The sequence below is a fragment of the Pseudochaenichthys georgianus genome, unplaced genomic scaffold (genome assembly GCF_902827115.2).
Source record: "Pseudochaenichthys georgianus unplaced genomic scaffold, fPseGeo1.2 scaffold_740_arrow_ctg1, whole genome shotgun sequence".
Lineage (NCBI taxonomy): Eukaryota > Metazoa > Chordata > Actinopteri > Perciformes > Channichthyidae > Pseudochaenichthys > Pseudochaenichthys georgianus.
The window spans coordinates 61,771-81,281 of NW_027263292.1; the positions used below are offsets into that span (position 1 = coordinate 61,771).

Here is a 19,511-nt window from a genome sequence, read left to right on the forward strand (position 1 = left end):
GGAAGCACAATGTACACACATATTGGAGGAGCACAGAGACCGTGTTCAAATTCTGTTTCACACTTATTGCGGTTGTGCGTACCTGGCAAAGGAATGTTATAATGTAAATACATTCGCACGATAAAATAAAAATAAATAGTTTTATTGTATAACAGAAACTAAATGGAAGGCACGCAGCCTGAACAAACAAAAGGGCGTGGGGGTTTGAACGGGCGACCAACAAAGGAAGGACTCTAATAACGGAGCCCACTGACACATTACAAAGAAGTGTGTGTGTGTGTGTGTGTGTGTGTGTGTGTGTGTCTGACGCTGCAGGATGAAGAGGTGGGCAGCAGAGACGTCCCTCCCTCTGAACACAAACACCTCTCTCCCTTCTCCTTCCTCTTTTCTTAGCTGTCACAGAAATAGCAGCAGTAGACACACACACACACACACACACACACGCACCACACAGAGAGATGGAGGCTGAGATATGGAGGCGCTGGGGGGAGGGAGGGGGGAGAGAAAGCAGGAGACTCAGGTTTTTGGTTGATGCTTTTTCACCGTGGGGACAGGGGGCCACGGTGATACAATCCTATAGAGCCGCTGTACAAAAAACCTCCTCCATTAACAGCCCCTGTGTTCCTGCTGGGGCTCCCCGTGGGGGGGGGGGGGGGGGTGTAGGTATCAAGGGTTCAAACTCACTGCACACTTTGGCAGTAAAACACAATTCACGTTGACAAAATCGGCAGAAGAAATAGTTTTTTAAACATGATCTTATTATTTATATGTGGAGCATTAGGATGCCTCTTTCTCGTCTGGACAGAAACCTTGGACTTGATGACATTATGAATCCCGTCCTGCATGTCTGAGCCTTCCTCCTCCTCTGGAGTCTCAACGCGCTGATTCTGGAGACTTTGGAGACTTTGTGGTCGAGGAGACTCTCAGTGTGACTCTGGAGCTTACTTTGGAAAGGGAACGAAAGTCACTGTTTTAGGTAAAGCTTCTCTCCCTGCTTCAGCGCCATGCTACACGCGTAGCATCGTTTAATGTTGGCGTGAAAGGGAACGAAAGTCACTGTTTTAGGTAAGTAGCTTCTCTCCCTGCTTCAGCGCCATGCTACACACGTAGCATCGTTTTAATGTTGGTGTGAAAGTGAAGGAAAACACTGTTGTTGTGAAAGAGTCTACATATTGACCTGACGGGAGAACACTGTGAGCTACACTCAACCTGCTTACTTTGGACAAGGAACCAGACTCACAGTTTTAGGTAAATATTTCACTAACACAGTGTTTCGATAAATGTCACATTTCTTTAAAATATTAATTCAAGCAGTCATCAGTAAAGATAGTTATAGAAAGACCTGAGAGTTTCATGCTCAGTATTTCTGCACTGTGACTCTGGAAACGAGGCTTACTTTGGGAAAGGAACCAAACTGACGGTGTTGGGTAAATATTTAACTTTATTACTGCGCTTTGATAAATGTCATAGTGCTTTAAAGTTCCATTATGAACGGAAGTATCAGTGAAACTTTCAAAAGATGATCCTGATAGAGAAATAGTTTGATGCTCAGCGTGTCTGCACTGTGACACGGCAAGCCAGGCTTACTTTGGAAAAGGAACCAAACTGACGGTGTTGGGTAAGGATGGCTCATGTATCGTTTTGTAAATGACGCGGTGCATTGAGCAAAGTATTTGGGCTGTTATAGTCCGAGTTGTGCTCAGAGCTTTTTGATATCAAGCTTCAGCTCTGTGCCAATTACCAAGCCTATTTCGGACAGGGAACCAAAGTGACTGTCCTCGGTGAGTAGAGCTCCGCATTTCCTCTCATTAATTCACCTGCAAGAGAAATGAAACGTGCTAAGCAGGGATGTTTTTACAGCGTTAACGCAACATAAAACAGTTTTTCTAGTGTGGAGAAAATGTTGGTTTTAGGATTTAAAATAAAACCCAATAAAGTACGTTTGAAAGTAACTAAAAAGCAACATTTCAAAATAAAAGTGTTGTGCAGTTTTGAGCACGGATCAGGCTCACTGTGACTGGTGTGACTGAAGCTTCCTTCGGTGGAGGAACTAAGCTAACGGTTTTAGGTAAGACATCAACACAAATATTTTGTCTTAAGTTATAGCTTACTATTTGTGGTTTGTAAGCTTACATATTAACATAAAACCCGACTGCTCGAGTAACATAAAGTCTAAACGGGTTATTGAGAGGTTCCTAAAATAATATTGTAAAGGAAACAGGCGGCAGTTGTTGGTGAAAAGGTACGCTGCATTTATTACAAAAACTAAAAGCAACGTTTCTAAATAAAAGCAGCATGTGGAGCAGTTTTAGACACGGATCAGGTTCACTGTGACTGAGCTCAGAGGCTTCCTTCGGTGGAGGAACTAAGCTAACCGTTCTAGGTAAGAAATGACATTTAAAAAAGGCTACTGTGTCCAAAAGTTGTAGCTCAAATCGTTTTGTTCTTTGGCTTAAACACGAACGGAAAACATCATTTCAGTCGAGAAAACCAACGTCTCTACTCATATCAATTCTTATAGCATTGTTTTTTTAGAGGTTCCTCTTAAACTCCTTGGAAAGAAAATAGGCTGTGGTTTGAAAAGTAAGTGGCATTTGTTATGATTTTTTTTTTTAAAGTAACGCAGCATGTGGAGCAGTTTTAGACACGGATCAGGTTCACTGTGACTCAGAGCTCAGAGGCTTACTTCGGTGGAGGAACTAAACTCACTGTTTTAGGTAAGAAACGCTGCAGGAGAAACGTTTCTCACCTTTATTTGAAGAAAGCAAGTAAGACAAATGTAAGAAGTATGTTTTAAAAACTTGTCGTTGGTCGTAGGAAATAAAGTATTCTGCTTTTAAAAAGTGCGAAAAGACGTTATGGTGGAACTTGTGCCACGCGGTCTTTGTTGAGCAGTAAAACAGCATGTTCATGTTTATTATCCGGGCTTTTCTCAACTAAATGTATCGTTAGTAATTATAGTAATAGTAATTATAGTTCAGGGTTGTTTTAATGTCTTGTTTGCTAATTTTCTGCAGCAGCATTGTGTTGCTTTGAGTCAAAACGGCAAAAGAAAATGTCAAAATGTGAGATAAATCTATTTCCTCTTGAACAAATGAAGTAAGAAGAAGATGTTTTAGCTTTAAAAGTGGGTTTTAGACATTTTCTCAGTTACTAAACAGATGGTTAATGTAGTTTTTCCCTTCCATGCATCAAAACGTGAAAGAAAATGGAGTCTATAAGTAAGGTCATGTAATATAATGATGTACTTCTTAGTGTAGAACCTAAAAAAGCCCCAAAACAATCAAAAGTTGGAGGTAAATTCAGCCGCTGATAGTTTTTACCATGTGAGTCGGCGCTGTGCTCAGGCTCTTACCCTGCTGAATTTGGAGAAGGAACCAAACTAACTGTACTCGGTAAGATGACTTGATATGTAATTAATAGTGGAAAGCGTATTTTGCTATAAAAAACAACAGGAAAATAAGCGTTATTTAGACGTTGGCAGTTTTTGACATGTCAGTGAGCGCTGTGCTCAAACACATATCCTGCTGAATTTGGAGAAGGAACCAAACTAACTGTACTCGGTAAGATCTCTGCAATAACTTTAAGAAACAACAACATTTACGTGAAGTTTAATTCTGCAACCTGTCGTGTTTTACGTGACATTTCTGTTCAGTGCCTCTTTGTACCCGGATGTTCTGGTCTAGATTCTTGCGTTAACATTTTGTATCTATGTCCAGCTTTCATTGAGTGATTTCTGTGCATCTGTTTTATAACCGTTAGTGCGACAGAGACTTCTTAACATTTGAAGTTGTTGGATTGTTAAGCAGCTGCCCGTTAGCTAAATCTGACACCTGTTATGCCCGTTATAACATTCTTTGCAACATTTAGCGTATTGTATTTATTTGTTGACATGTATATCGTTGACTTCATCCGGTGCACATCGATGATAATCTTGCACTATTCTATTATTTTTTTAATTAGTTTTATGTCTTATATATATTTATTTATGCATTGTTGGAGGAGCTTGGGCCTTAGAGATTAGATTGTCATATCTACCCTGAAGCTGCTGTGCATATGGTGATGGTTTTCTATTTTCTATTCCGTCTAAAATGTGTTGACCTCATGTCTGAGGGTTTTCAGTCTGTGGCGGATATGCTTCTATTGTCTCGTGCTTTTCCATTCCTTTCTTCTTGTCCATTCGGTTTGGTCTAAATGTATTTATGCTGCTTTGTTATATATGTATTGATGTACAGCTCTTGGGTCACCTCTGTTGTTTTTAAATGTGCCATATAAATGACGTTGGATTGGAATAAAGTCATCATTGTATTACTTTTTCCTCTGTCTCTGCAGAACCAGGCCGGGATGTCTCTGCCCCGACAGTCACAGTGTTCCCTCCGTCAGCAAAGGAGTGCCGGAACCAGAGAGACCGTGAGAGGAGGAAGACCCTGGTGTGTGTGGCCAGCGGATTCTACCCGGACCACGTCGGTGTGTCCTGGCAGGTGGGCGGGGGGGCCGTCAGCAGCGGGGTGGCCACCGACAGCAGCGCCCTGCGGGAAGGCAAGACCTACAGGATCAGCAGCAGGCTGAGGGTCTCGGCCTCAGACTGGTTCACACCGGACCGGAAGTTCACCTGCAGGGTCAGCTTCTTCAACGGGACTCACACCAGCCACCATGAACACACGGTGGAGGGGGTCCAAGGTGAGGCATTCAAGTACTAAAGGAATGAGTTTTTAGTATCAGGACATCCTCGGTCCCGTCTAACCAGACAGAGAACGAAGCGGTATACAAACAGCTTTATCCCAGCAGCTATTGCACAAATTAACAAATCGTTGGAGCGTCACACAGATGCCTATTTATTTATTTATCTAGGCCTAATTATGAATTTTGAATGTCCGTGTTTTTCTTTTGAAACGTTTTTAAATATTTTGAGATTTGACGGAGCAGAGTGTACTTTTATCAGAGATGTGTGTGTGTCTGTTTCTAGAGTGTGTCAGGTTGTCTTTTTATCTGCAAACTAAACCGACCTACGGGTCCAAATAAAGAACCTGAACCCACCATGTTGTTCTCCTTTCAGGTGCGCAGGCCGCCATGACCAGAGGTAAATACTCTGTTCTGTGCTTTTAGAAACACACATAGAAAAGGGCGTCACTTTGTGTGTAACGAGTGGTGGGGACATCAGGGGGTCACATCGTTACAAACAGATCTCATGGGGGCTGGGGGGGGGGGGTGAGGTCAGCGTCATGGTTACCAAGATCAGGGGGAAACAGGAAACTATCAACAAACAAACTCAAACTGAATAAATTAGAGGTTAAATCCTTTTGTAACTAATGCACACCGACTGCTTTGGATGCTTTTAAGTGAACATATCGACATTATATTTGTTGTGTTGAGGATCTTTTTTGATCAATTTAATGTAAGAAATATTCAAAGCTACTGATCAGTGCACGAGTGAGCCGGGGTGGGGGGGGGGGGGGGGTCTTTGAAGTTGCATTTATTTATTCTTTAGTAACATTGCATTTTACGTCTTCCTATTTTTGCACATTTCGTAAAGCTTTTTAATTTGTAAGTCAACATTTCTTGGTGCAATCTTTTTACAACAATTTTTTTTTTATTGTTGACGTTTTTAATTGTCGCTGTGAGGGTCTGAGGACAGAGGGTCCGTACACACTTTAAATCCTCCTGAGAGAAACGTGAAATCTTTGTGAGAAATTAAATGTGAAAAAATAAGCCTTTTCTCAAAAGTGTAAAAGACACGCATGCAGCAGGCTATACTCATGTATAATATCAACCACAGTGCTACATGTCTCTTCTTCATGTCTCTAAATATCTAAATGTTCCTGCAGAGAAATACTTGAAGACGACCCAGGCGGCCAAACTGTCGTACGTTGTGTTCATCGTGAAGAGCAGCGTCTACGGCGCCGGCGTGGCCTTGCTGCTGTGGAGGCTGCCGGTTGGTTCACTTCTGGATGAATAAAGCAGGCATTCAAATATGTGAATAAATGTAACTTAAAAACACTCCTCCCGTCTGTGTGTCGCAGGGATCAGCGGGGAAGCAGAACAACTGAGAGCCGAGGCCGGAGAAAATAGATCCAGGGCATCAGTAATGCTGTTACATAACCACAGGTCGCCTTTCGTCCCATTCAATCCATATTCCTGTTGAAGCTATATGACAATGAAATACTTCAACATTATAAATTGTTCTTATGCTGATTCTGTGTATCGCTTGTTCGCTTAATTGTCTTCTCAATAAAACTCTTTCATCCCATCAATCATGTGCTTTCATTTCTCCATAAGACTGTTGTTCCATGACTCTCATTAAGGCGCACCGTTAAGTGACATGTTGCTGGAATCACAAGATGGACCAGTGCCATGTACAGGAAGCACAATGTACACACATATTGGAGGAGCACAGAGACCGTGTTCAAATTCTGTTTCACACTTATTGCGGTTGTGCGTACCTGGCAAAGGAATGTTATAATGTAAATACATTCGCACGATAAAATAAAAATAAATAGTTTTATTGTATAACAGAACTAAATGGAAGGCACGCAGCCTGAACAAACAAAAGGGCGTGGGTTTGAACGGGCGACCAACAAAGGAAGGACTCTAATAACGGAGCCCACTGACATACAAAGAAATAGGTACTAAAGAAATACATAGCATCAAAACAACCCATTAGCAAAAATACCATTTTTAATGAAGTAATTTGAAGCTACAGACTTAAAACAATCACACCATAATAATTGTTTCAATTTATCAATAATAATAGGTTATGATTAAATAATTATCAATCCCTCCACTATGTCTCATATTGCAATAAAAACAATTGCAATACGTACTTTGTTCCAGAGGGTAAAACGTTATTTATATTCAGTGTATCTCTAAACAGGTATGCGTAATGTCATAACGGTGGATTTAAATACACAACATAACAGATCCTTTCGGCGGTTGACCTCAATGATTGATTTGATATAAACGTCTCTTTTTCCACAGAAGTATTTTTAGCTGCTCGCCTCTTTTCTGAGAAGTCCCTCGTCTCTCAGCGACATCAGGTGGAAACATCTCCTCTGCTCTGAGAGGTGCTAACCCCAGTAGGACATTTGATTATATGTCATTGTTTGTTTTATGTTTACATTTTAAGGACATTATTCAAGTTGATGAAGTGAAGTTGGTGAGACTCTACAGACAAAGAACATAGTTTATTTGTGCAAGGGTACATTTTAAGATTGAAATAATATAATAAGTGTATTTATGACTAAATGTTCACCAAACAAATTGCTTCCACACTACAGATACAAGTGATACTGCACGTACACGCTGATATTTGGGGCTATTTCTCTTCAAAATCCACATTTAGGAGTTTATTTTATTAACTTTGTCCATGTGTGTCAGCAGATTTCTCCTAAATTCACCCAGTTAGCATCACATAACGCCTCATTAGCATATTTAAACATAGCATGTCAGAAAACATGTATTGTAAAAAATAACGGTGGTATCGTCAGTAATGACGTGGGGAAGGTTCATGGGGATGATATCTAAAGCGGTTTACATTATCTCGATAAACAAAGACGTTTTCCTTCAGTTCAAACAGTGTCAGTATGACAGGAAGTGTGTGTGTGCAGGAAGTGTGTGTGTGTGTGTGTGTGTGTGTGTGTGTGTGTGTGTGTGTGTGTGTGTGTGTGTGTGTGTGTGTGTGTGTGTGTGTGTGTGTGTGTGTGTGTGTGTGTGTGGTGCAGCAGGTGGAGGTGTTGTTGTGCAGAGAGCAGAGACAGGAAGTGGTCACAGAGCAGCAGATCTGAAACCTCCGTCTGCAGGAACACACAGCAGCACTTCCTGTGTAACTGAACACACACAGCTCCATCAGGCTGCTTTGGAAAACAGCTGTTCATGTCCTCTGCTGCACACGCATGTAGGTTCTTATATAGAGCACGTTTAAAAGCACAAGTTAAAGTGAGCAGCACGACATCCTGTAGGGAGTCAAATGAAATAAAAAAATGGCAATGCAAAAAGATAAGACATTATATCATAAGAACACATCAGGACAGAAACATGTTGGATAAATGTATGAAGAATTAAATCATAATCAAATAATATAAAACACTAGAATGTTAAAAGCACTAAGAGGAAACTAAATCCCAACATATATAGGTTTTAATTTAGATTTCTAATCATTTATTTGGCAGAGAATGAGAGGATGCAGATTCAACTTGAACTGTCTGAACCGTCTCTGATCAATGGTGGTGGAGGAAGTATTAACGTGTTTTACTCGAGTAAAAGGTAGTATAATTACTCTGCTACAAATTGAAGTGTGCAAGTAACTCAAGTTATATAAGTGTTGTAGGTCTCGGTGAAGGTGGCCTCGACTACAACACTAGTAAAAAGTACCATGTGTGCCTCTGATATTAGTCGTGGCATAAAGTAGCAGCAGGAGTGAACTGTGTGAAGTATACCCGACTAAATACTTAGTTACTTTTCAACCTGTAAATATACTTTGTCAGTTAAAGCCACAACACACACGTTCTATTTTCTCAGAGTGTGTCTTAAAAAACATCCTAGTGATCACTGGAGTCACAAACAGGAAAGTGCGGTGCGTGTGCGTGTGTGTGTGTGCGTGTGTGAGAGACCTCAACAGAAACTGGTCTAACATCTGTCAGCTGATCATCCTCTCGCTGCTGCAAATACTCATCTTTAGTCCTTTATAATCTGCTTTCATCCAAGTTCACCTTCAAATCCCTCTCATCACATAAACAATGAAGCCTCCAACAACACCACACTTACCTTTATATATACAGGCTACACAGAAATATATCTATATATAAAACTAATATGTGCCATTTTACGAGTAGCTTCTTACATTAAAGGTGGGGTAGGTACATTTGAGAAACCGGCTCGAGATCGCTAGAATTTGAAAATACACAACCGGAGAAAATCTTCCTCACAGAGCCCCTCCTCCAACACACACGAACGCGCACATGACCAATGAGGGCACGAGGTAAGTTTGTGCCCCGATGGAAGGCTGACAGGCAGGTAGGCCATCCGGCTAAACAGATTGGTTGTACTTTTTACAGTATTACGGCTTCTACAGATGACATTTTTTATGGATTTTTTGTCAAAGCACTTCAGATATTCATTACTATCGGGATGTTCAGAGCATTCCATGCAATATAACAAAAAGTGTATCTCGAGCCGGTTTCTGAAACTTACCTACCCCACCTTTAAGTGACAAAGTGTTTTTCAAACTTGTCCTAAAACCTTGGTAAGAAATGCGTTTTTTAAAGTGTCTTTTGATATTTTACGAACAACATATCTGCAAACAAATAGTATCAAAGACCTGCTCAAGTCGTGCCATGTGTCAGTATGAACGTATATGAACTGTCTTTCCTGTTATCTGATCCGTGGTAACATGTGGAAGTACAGTCTCACCTTACCAAAGCTTCTGCTGGTCGATAGATCCTCAAACTACGAGCTTTTTAATGAATGGAAAAGAGCCTGAACGCTCTGAGAGAAATTCCTTTGTCCATTGAATTATCAGCGTGCCTCACCAGCTGCCTGATGGTCCTGACACACCTGGAGGTGAGGAGACACATCTGAGCTGCTGATGACCTGAGGAGAGGACTCTCATAGTGGAAATACTCTGCTACAAGTCAAAGCACTGCATTTCAAATCCAACTTAAGTCATGTGCAAAAGTTTTAGCTTCAGAATAAATGTAATGTACCAAGTGTGCTAATTACCGTGTAACATATATGATTTTTTTTTATATTAAAAAGATGAATTTACTGCCTTAAGTATATATAACATCATTCATTAGTTGACTTTTAGATTTTTTTTATGAATCAATATTTCCCTTTGTCTTAATAATAATTACGAAGTAGCAGCAATTGGAGTCAAGTACCTTAAAAGTGTACTTGAGTTCAGTAAAGTAACACTACTGTCCACCATGGCTGATATGCAAGTAAAAAGGAGAACATGCGAGAGAACAACATGGCATAAAGACATATAATACATTAAAACACCAGCATGCGTAGTACAAATACACTTGAAATATATTAAGGTAAATCATGTAATCTAAAAGATATCATTTATAAATTTGCAGGTAACAAACGTTAGCAAGTAACTTACTTTGTCACGTTGAGCGCCCCCTTGTGTTGCCCACAGGAACATCACGCCACACAGGAACACAAACCAGCAGGAGCTTTTATCAAAATATTATTTTATTATCAAATAATTACATAAAAATAAAACATCACGAAGAGAAAATACAAGCCGATATCAGTGAAACTTCAAAAAAGAGCAGTGGTCAAAAGAACAGACAGCTGGGAGGGAATACATGTAATAATCCTCTAGAAAACAGAGAACATGTGGAGTGAATAAGTTATTTCAGAGAGGAGGAAAGTTTCAACACACTTTTACATTCACACACATTTAATTTAAAGCCACATTTAGTTATTTAATCATTAAAATGTATGTCCTGCCGAGGGTTTTGCACCTGAGACTCTACTTAATGAAATACCAGATGTATGAATGGAACGGTATATTTGGAAAGAATAAAAACAAGGAAGAGGATGATTGTGCAAACTGTGATATAAACAGAGTTGGGTGTAAAAGTAATATTATTAATACAGTAACGCGTTACTGTATTAATAATATTACTTTTGTCGGTAACGGAGTAGTGTAACGCGCTACTTTTATAATCCAGTAATCACACTACAGTTACTAACATTGTCCCGACACGCGTTACTTCGTTACTTACTAAAACAGTCATAATCGAACCTCAACAAGCACCTGCAAAGAACACATGCTAAGGTGAAGCTCACGCACAGCTATTTGTTGTTTGTTTATATCACGGTCTGTTCTTCTTCTCTGTTTTTCAGTTATTGCCTGTTTTGAATGACGAATACACACTACCGCCGCCTGCTGGTAAGGAGAGTTATTGCCACTCACGCATGCGCAGTTCGTACGTGCTCGGCTGAAGTCTTTGCGGTGTCTGGCTCCAGTGCAACACATGGCCAACACGCAGGAGAACACGCCGACGCAACAGCGTGAGCAGAGATAGACTGCGCAAAATATACAGATAGCAGGAGACAGAGGACAGCCACGGTCAGATAGCAGGAGACAGAGGACAGCCACGGTCAGATAGCAGGAGACAGAGGACAGCCACGGTCAGATAGCAGGAGACAGAGAACAGCCACGGTCAGATAGCAGGAGACAGAGGACAGCCACGGTCAGATAGCAGGAGACAGAGGACAGCCACGGTCAGATAGCAGGAGACAGAGGACAGCCACGGTCAGATAGCAGGAGACAGAGGACAGCCACAGTCAGATAGCAGGAGACAGAGGACAGCCACGGTCAGATAGCAGGAGACAGAGGACAGCCACGGTCAGATAGCAGGAGACAGAGGACAGCCACGGTCAGATAGCAGGAGACAGAGGACAGCCACGGTCAGATAGCAGGAGACAGAGGACAGCCACGGTCAGATAGCAGGAGACAGAGGACAGCCACGGTCAGATAGCAGGAGACAGAGGACAGCCACAGTCAGATAGCAGGAGACAGAGGACAGCCACGGTCAGATAGCAGGAGACAGAGGACAGCCACGGTCAGATAGCAGGAGACAGAGGACAGCCACGGTCAGATAGCAGGAGACAGAGGACAGCCACAGTCAGATAGCAGGAGACAGAGGACAGCCACGGTCAGATAGCAGGAGACAGAGGACAGCCATGGTCAGATAGCAGGAGACAGAGGACAGCCACGGTCAGATAGCAGGAGACAGAGGACAGCCACGGTCAGATAGCAGGAGACAGAGGACAGCCACGGTCAGATAGGAAAGCATTCAGGATCTGGATCAGTCTGATGCGACAATGGAAACTGAACTAAAGAGAACATTTGAAACTTTAGCAGTCTGCGTGATCTGCCTGCTGGGAGGGGCGGGTCGGCCCTGCGAGTAAAGTAACGAGTAAAGTAACGAGTAAAGTAACGAGTAAAGTAACGAGTAACTTTATGTAGATAGTAACGAAGTAGTGTAATATATTACTTTTTTAAAAAGTAATATGTAATATGTTATATATTACTTTTTTGTAGTAACGACCCCATCTCTGGATATAAATACTATGTGACTCCAAATAACGAATATTAAAAGGTAAGATTTAAGGCCTTTTTCATAGTCAGTGTTTTTGCAGCAGTGTACGAACAGACTCCCTGAACTTTGAAAACAGTAATCCGTCCCTTCTTCTCCTCTCATGTGATCTGCGTTAGCTGCAGATAGCAGTGTTTCGTTAAGTCCCTTTTAGCAGAAGTTCAGTGTTTTTAAAAAGTAGTCCTCCCCTCCTCTTCATCCCTCAGTGTTTCTCTACCAGAGCCTCTCCCCCCTCCTCTTCCTCAGCGAGAGGCGGGTGCAGCTGGCGCAGCAGAAGCTGGAGTAATACGAGTTGGAGCAGAGCCGGGCGTAGACGATCAGATCGCAGTTAGCGAGATCCGGCTGGTCCACACACTCCGGGGGGACGTCCTCATCTGCGGCGGAGACAGAGACGTTTAGCTCGATGAACATCTCTGATATACTCTGTGTGTCAAAGTCAACTTTATTGTCAATCTCAAAATATGTTCGTACACACAGAAAGATCGAAATACTGTTTCCCACAGTCCCGAGGTGTAAAGACTGACACCAAGGGTTTCGCTTCATACGGTGCAGACAACCATAACAACTGGAGGATAGCCAGTTATGGAAAGTGTGTTTTGGGTTTCCCATCCTTCCATGAAGTCAAACATATTTACAGTGAACAATCAAAACACTGAAGGTCCACTACAAAAAAATCTGCATCGTCAATTCATATCATCCTCTGTTCTTAGTGATTATATTGTCTGGTTTTTCTGATGGTTTTTTCTTTTGTTTTTGTGTATCTTGTACGGCGACCTTGAGAGCCTTGATAGGCGCCTTTATAAATAAATGTATTATTATATTGAATTACTGAAGAAAGGAAGAGTATTTTTTCTACAATTTCTTTCGCCATGTTTGGTGTTTAGGGCTGACAGTTCCACCGAATCATCCTCACCTTCACCTTTAGATGTAAAGAGCCTCCAAGATACAACAAGATCTTTATCTACATACAAAGTTTCATAAATGGTGTTCTGCAAAGTCAATTAGGGATCTAAGCCAGACAAGATCAGTGTTTCACATGTAGTTTTTGTTTGTTTGTTTGTTCTCCTGCATGGCATAACAAACAAGCAAGGGTTGGCGCAGTGGGCTGTGCGTTTGATCAAGGGGGCGTTGGGGAACTCCAGTTCGAAACCCGCTTCCGCCGCCACTCAGCAGGCCGTTGTGTCCTTGGGCAAGACACTTCACCTGCATTTGCCCCTGTGGGTATTGTCCACAGTACATGTATGATATCAATGTGTACTTGTAAAGCGCCTCGATTACTTTGAGGTGTGAAGATGGGCGGTGTGGCGCAGTGGGCTGTGCATTGACCAAGGGGGCGAAACCTACCTCCGCTGCGTCTGTAAAGCCGGTGTGTCCTTGGGCAAGGCACTTCACCTGAATTTGCTACATGACCATTACATGTATGTCTGGTATGTGTAATGTGTATCTGTAGAGCGCTTTGGGTCATGGAAAAAGCGCTATAATAAATATAAGGAATTATTATTATCCAGGAAGGCTTGTTTAGTATGAAGTGGTGGAGAGAAACCGAGACACTTTGTCTTCAAGTGAAATATAAATATATTCTCTCTGAGCATGAATGCAATCCAATCGAGCCACACGTACTGCCTATGATATCATTTCCTTTTAGGCCTGACTATAATTTCACCTGAAAGAAAATGGATCTAATATTAAGCAAGACTTCATCAACACTTAATATATTTGTCTCTGTCTTCATTATTTCCATGTCTTGGTTTTATTGTATGCTGCATTGTTGGAGGAGCTTTAGTGCACATGACAATAAACCCCGAACCTTGAACAAAGCTGCGTTTTGTAAACGTATGTCATGCCCATGTAAACGGGTCGCGTCCTGACCTTGCTGCGTGTGTTTGGTGACCTTGACCTCGGCCGTGGCGCTCACAGAGTAGATGCCGGTGTAGGCGTTGCAGGTGTAGGTTCCCTCGTCTGCAGGCGTCACGCTGTTCAGGATCAAACTGCCGTCCGGCGACTTCAGGACGAGACGGCCGTCCGGACGCACCGGGACGCCGTTTCTGGAGAGGGAGGACGGAGAGGAGGAGGAGTTATTTCTGGGTTCCCAGCTAAAAAAAAAAACTGTTATTTAACCCTCAGATTGTGCTAAAAAGGGGCAAGCTTCTGCATCTCACCTCTTTATAAAAGATTATGAGGGTTAATGTGGTGACAGCAATCACATCATTTCACACACAAAAAACGTCTACCTCATTAAAGTCATATTTTTATTTTGTTGAAACACTTGTCTTGCAATAGTCGTATCATTTTATATATGTGTAGTACCCTCACAGAAGACAACTTAACCTGCTGCAGGATAACGCTTCTCCTTTCTTGGGTGTTTATAACTGGATTTAAACATTCAAACAGCAGAACCACGAGGTCTGCCCTAAGAGGGGACTGCGTCGTCCCTCTTAGGTCCAGGTCCTTTGGTAAACACTGGTTCTCTGTGAGGGCACCTACACTCTGGAACACAACACCAATGCAGATCAGGAATAACACCTCCTATCATGCATTTAACCGCAGACATAAGAACTGGCTTTTAAACAATCAAACATGTGAACACTTTTAAAGGTGGGGTAGGCAGTGGCGGTTCTAGACCAATTTGACTGGGGGGGCCAGTTATTTTCTGAGGGGGGCACAATAAATGCAGGACGAAAAAGAGAACTAGACGGTATGAAGTAATTGCGTATAAGAAAACAATGCAATACAGTTATTGGTATTTGTTTCAGTACACTTATTTATCTCAAATAGATCTTATAGGAGGGTTTAGCTAGCGCCTCACTGCAATCTTTAAAGGTCGTTTTCTCAAAATGAGTTTTTTCTCCTACTCAGTAGCACGTAGAGACACCAAACCTTCCAGTTATATTCCTATCAATATTATGAAGGCTTTTACTGAAGGGTTTGTTCATATATAATTCATAACCTGAATTATACAACATTGTATACCTAAAAACATGGCGGAAATGGATATTTTAGGGCTGTTGACAGTATTTTCTGATTTATGGAGTGATAAAAAGAGATATCCAATGTCCCTTCTGTAAAAGCCTTAGATACTAATATGATTACAAAATGAAACAAGAATTTTGAATCTGGCTTTATCCAAAGTTCAAATTTTGATTCCTGAAATGTGTTAAAATTAGGGCTGTCAAGTTAACGCGTTATTTTAACGCGATTAACGCATGTGTATTTTTTTTCCTCGGCCGCCCCGTAGCTTCAGAGCGCATCGAGTTTAAAATACCATCTGCAAGCTGATGCTGACAGCCCCGCTGATGCTGCCCGCTTGTGGCAGACCACACTTCCACGCCCACCGGCAGGCACCGACTGGCCATCGGGAGGACCGGGAGGGTGTGTGTGTGTGTGGCCCGAGCGAGAGAGAGAGAGACCTTACGTGCATTGTTGTTGTTGTTAGCATCTGGTGCTAGCTAGCTGCGCTAACGGATATAAGGAGTTGTTTAAATGAAAACAGAGGAGCGACATTTCGCCACAACTGCGCCGAGCACTTGACTTGATGCAGGAAGCAGACAGCGGGACATTGTAGGAAAAGTCAGCACACTCAGCACGGATAGTGCAACATGATTGCAGCGTCCAGGCAGCTCCCGTTCGAGCATATGCCTTGAGTTGCACATAGCTCCAACGATCCATCACACACACACACACACACACACACACACACACACACACACACACACACACACACACACACACACACACACACACACACACACACACACACACACACACACACACACACACACACACACACACACACACACACACACACACACACACACACACACACACACACACACACACACACACACACACACACACACACACACACTAACACACACACACACACACACCCCATTTGTATTGTATGAGAGGTTCCAGGTTGAATTGAGGCGAATATTTGTAATGTTCAGAGGTCGTTGTGTTTAATATTCATGAGAATATTTGTCATTGTTCAAATGATAATAAATATTCGCATAAAGCATATTTGTCCACTCATACGTTGAGAAGAGTATTAAAAACTTGAAAAATATTCCTCTAAGGTCCATTTATAACAGATAAAAAAATGTGCGATTAATTTGCGATTAATCGCGATTAAATATTTTAATCGACTGACAGCCCTAGTTAAAATATGTGCATATTTAATGAGATAATGGGCCATTTGCATATTTAAACATGCTATTTCAGAAAACTTGTAATACAAAAGACAATTGCCTTATTGTAAGTAATTAACTGGAGAAATGTCTAGCTGATACCTTTAAGTTAAAAAAAGTACCCTATTCACCTGGGGTGTCTCGCCTTAAGTTATAGTGCAATGTTTGCACTAACACCATATTTATATAAAAATAAAGGCAATGAACAGTTACATCTCTACTTTACATAAGGGTGTCTGCACAATCTCACATTACAGCAACAAAATCCTGCGGTTTTTGGCAAACCGAGTAGGGGAGAGTGGGGTAAGTTGAGCCATGTTTTAGTTATGCTGTCCTCTAAGCAAGGACAAATGACACATAGTAAAAATGAAAACACACACCTATAATTCAGGATGTCTCCTATCAATGGCAATGATAAGAATTCATATTTGATCAAGGGCAGTGAAAATATTACTTCTTAAAAAAAAAAAGTTTTGTGGCTCAACTTGCCCCAGTGTAGGGGTAAGTTGATCCAGGTCAGGGGGTAAGTTGAACCACGGTTCAAACTTGGGCATATCTGTTCAAACCTGGGCATACCTACGACACATCCTAAAGGTAACTATAAACAATAAATAACAAACCAAATACCAGCTTCGTTTTTCAAATATTTTTAATATAAATTTCGATTGAATTGATTGATTTTTTTTTAACATGTTAAAAGGAAAAGTAATCATACAAATGGTGATACAATTTCATACAACTTACCAATCAAACACAGGGTAAATTCAACTTTAAATGTAGCCTACAATGAGCTCTTATTATCAACTTGGCCTACTTTCATTCATTTCTCCATTGAACCACACTGGCTCAACTTACCCCAAGGCCCATGGTTCACTTTACCCCATAGCCACCATTTCAGAAAAAATAGCCTAGCATTAAAATTCAGAGTCATATTTGACTTAATGATTCACATGGTTTAATACACTGCTAACACATCAACATATACAATATAAGTGTTTAAACCTGGATACTTTTTTTTTGACATGACAGCCGATATAGCTGACATCTAGAAAATCTACTTTGACAAGCAAAAAACGTTTTTTTCTAAAAATGTTTACTTACCAGAACACAATGAGGATCTCTCTTTCACAGGCAAGGAGAAATGGGAGGAGCTTGCACAATTTCTGGTCACGTGATTACAACTATAAGGCGTTGCTTGGTTACAGGGGGTGGTTCAACTTACCCACTGGCTCAACTTACCCCTCTCTCCCCTACCAGAAAATATACATTTAAAAAAAAAAACTTGTCATTGTTAGGGGGGCCACAGGGGGGTCAGAGGTCAGTGTTAGGGGGGCACTGGCCCCCCCTAGAACCGCCCCTGGGGGTAGGTAAGTTTGAGAAACCGGCTCGAGATCGCTAGAATTTGAAAATACACGACCGCCGTACAGAGCCCCTCCTCCAACACACAAGAACGCGCACATGACCAATGAGGGCACGAGATAAGTTTGTTCCCCGATGGAAGGCTGACAGGCAGGTAGGCCATCCAATCCGTTTAGCCGGGCCGGCTGTTGTACTTTTTACAGTATTACGGCTTCTACAGATTAATTTTTATATGGATTTTTTGTCAAAGCACTTAATGTATTCATCGCTATCGGGATGTTAAGAGCATTCCATGGAATATAACAAAAAGTGTATCTCGAGCCGGTTTCTGAAACTTACCTACCCCACCTTTAACTGTATCAAGGTATGATGATATTGCATCTGTTTGTTTGTTCCTCTCTATTGTTGTACTGCTCTTCCTATTTATTGTTGTACTGCTATGTATTTATTATTGTATTGATGTTGTCTGCTGTACTCTATTTAATCATGTTTTTATTTTCTAGTCTTGTTGTGGTCATTTAACATCTTGCCAAGGACAACAGTTGAAAATTAGCCTGCTTGCTAACTCTGGCTCATTTACAGCAATGTGGATTAATGTGTCCTTTAAATAAATAAACAAACAAACAAACAAACAAACAAACTGATCATTTAAATATTCAATAAACTCAATAACACATTTGAGGAAAATTAAAGCTACAGTTAGAAGTTATTTTGGAGAACAAAATAAGGTCACGTGAATATCTTTAAAACAAAGTCTCCAGCTTCTATTGTTGTGGCCACACATTGAACTTATAAATAACGTGAGTTCTCACCGGGACCAGCCGATGTTCACGTTGTCCCCGGAGACCACGCAGGGCAGCAGAGCCGTGCTGCCTTCAGGGACCTGGATGTTGTTCGGAGCCGTGGTGATCTTCAGGTCTGCTGGACAGAAAACACCACGAAGAAATCAAATACACGTTTTTCTGATGGTTGTTTTCCCCCGACCCGGAGACCGTGTTCACGAGACGCTGTACTGCCCTCTGCTGGGGGGGAGCTATAACAACAATACACACCTGAGCATCGGAGATAATATCATCTGAATTTAGTTTAAGTAGGTTTTCACAAACAAGGAATTTTCTTTGGTGCATAAAACAAATATAATAAAGAAAATAGAAAAGAACACATATAAAAAATTAAAGCGTTTTGAGTTTAATGGAGGTCACAAAGACTTGTATTACTAATCCTCTGCATGTTAAACCTGATGGTGTGTGATGGTGTCTGATGGTGTGTGATGGTGTCTGTGTGATGGTGTCTGATGGTGTGTGATGGTGTCTGTGTGATGGTGTCTGTGTGATGGTGTCTGTGTGATGGTGTCTATGTGATGGTGTGTGATGGTGCCTGGTGGTGTGTGATGTTCTCACCTTGCACCTTCAGCTGCAGCGTCCTCTGCTCCAGCTGGTGCTCAGAGGAGGCGGTGCAGGTGTAGAGCGCTGAGTCGGCAGCCTGCAGAGAGACGATGCTCAGGGAGCCGTCCGAGTGCTGGGTCGACCTGAGACACAGGAAGTGACATCACTTATTTACCGTCGGCTAGTTTTACACTGTACAGATAGTCCTGATGCCGAGTACCTATAAATACAAATATATAACAAATAAATACATAGATATACAGTACCAAAGCAACTTGGTATAACTTTATACAACGATCTGATCTGGCACAAAAGGATCGATCACTGAACGGACGATGTGCAAACTGAAACCTTGCCTCGTGTTGAACGGTGCGATATAAATCAACTCGCCTAAAGGAAGATATTAAAACGGAGTGAAATACCCTCTCCATAATGTATGAGGAATATGAACATAGGATTGATACGGA

At 41.6% G+C, this 19,511-nt stretch overlaps 2 protein-coding genes across 2 annotated transcripts in view; one reads left to right on the plus strand and one right to left on the minus strand.

Annotated features, from left to right (window-relative positions):
* Positions 1 to 1,545: 1,545 nt before the first annotated feature.
* On the plus strand, positions 1,546 to 6,251 carry LOC117444135 (T cell receptor beta chain MC.7.G5-like; the record flags this gene model as incomplete). The annotated part of the gene is made up of 5 exons (XM_034079835.1): positions 1,546 to 1,618; positions 4,333 to 4,680; positions 5,057 to 5,080; positions 5,826 to 5,932; positions 6,021 to 6,251. Coding segments are annotated over 5 exons (579 nt in total), but the record flags the coding sequence as incomplete, so codon positions are not given.
* A 5,449-nt stretch (positions 6,252 to 11,700) lies between these two features.
* LOC117444138 (papilin-like) overlaps positions 11,701 to 19,511 on the minus strand; it is a 10,212-nt gene continuing 2,401 nt past the window's right edge. Inside the window, exons 5-8 of the mRNA XM_034079837.2 lie at positions 19,060 to 19,187; positions 18,472 to 18,580; positions 13,983 to 14,158; positions 11,701 to 12,487 (exon numbers count right to left, since the gene is read on the minus strand). Coding sequence (XP_033935728.2) covers positions 12,327 to 12,487; positions 13,983 to 14,158; positions 18,472 to 18,580; positions 19,060 to 19,187 — 574 coding nt within the window. The 3' untranslated portion in view covers positions 11,701 to 12,326. The remainder of the gene's footprint in view (positions 12,488 to 13,982; positions 14,159 to 18,471; positions 18,581 to 19,059; positions 19,188 to 19,511) is intronic.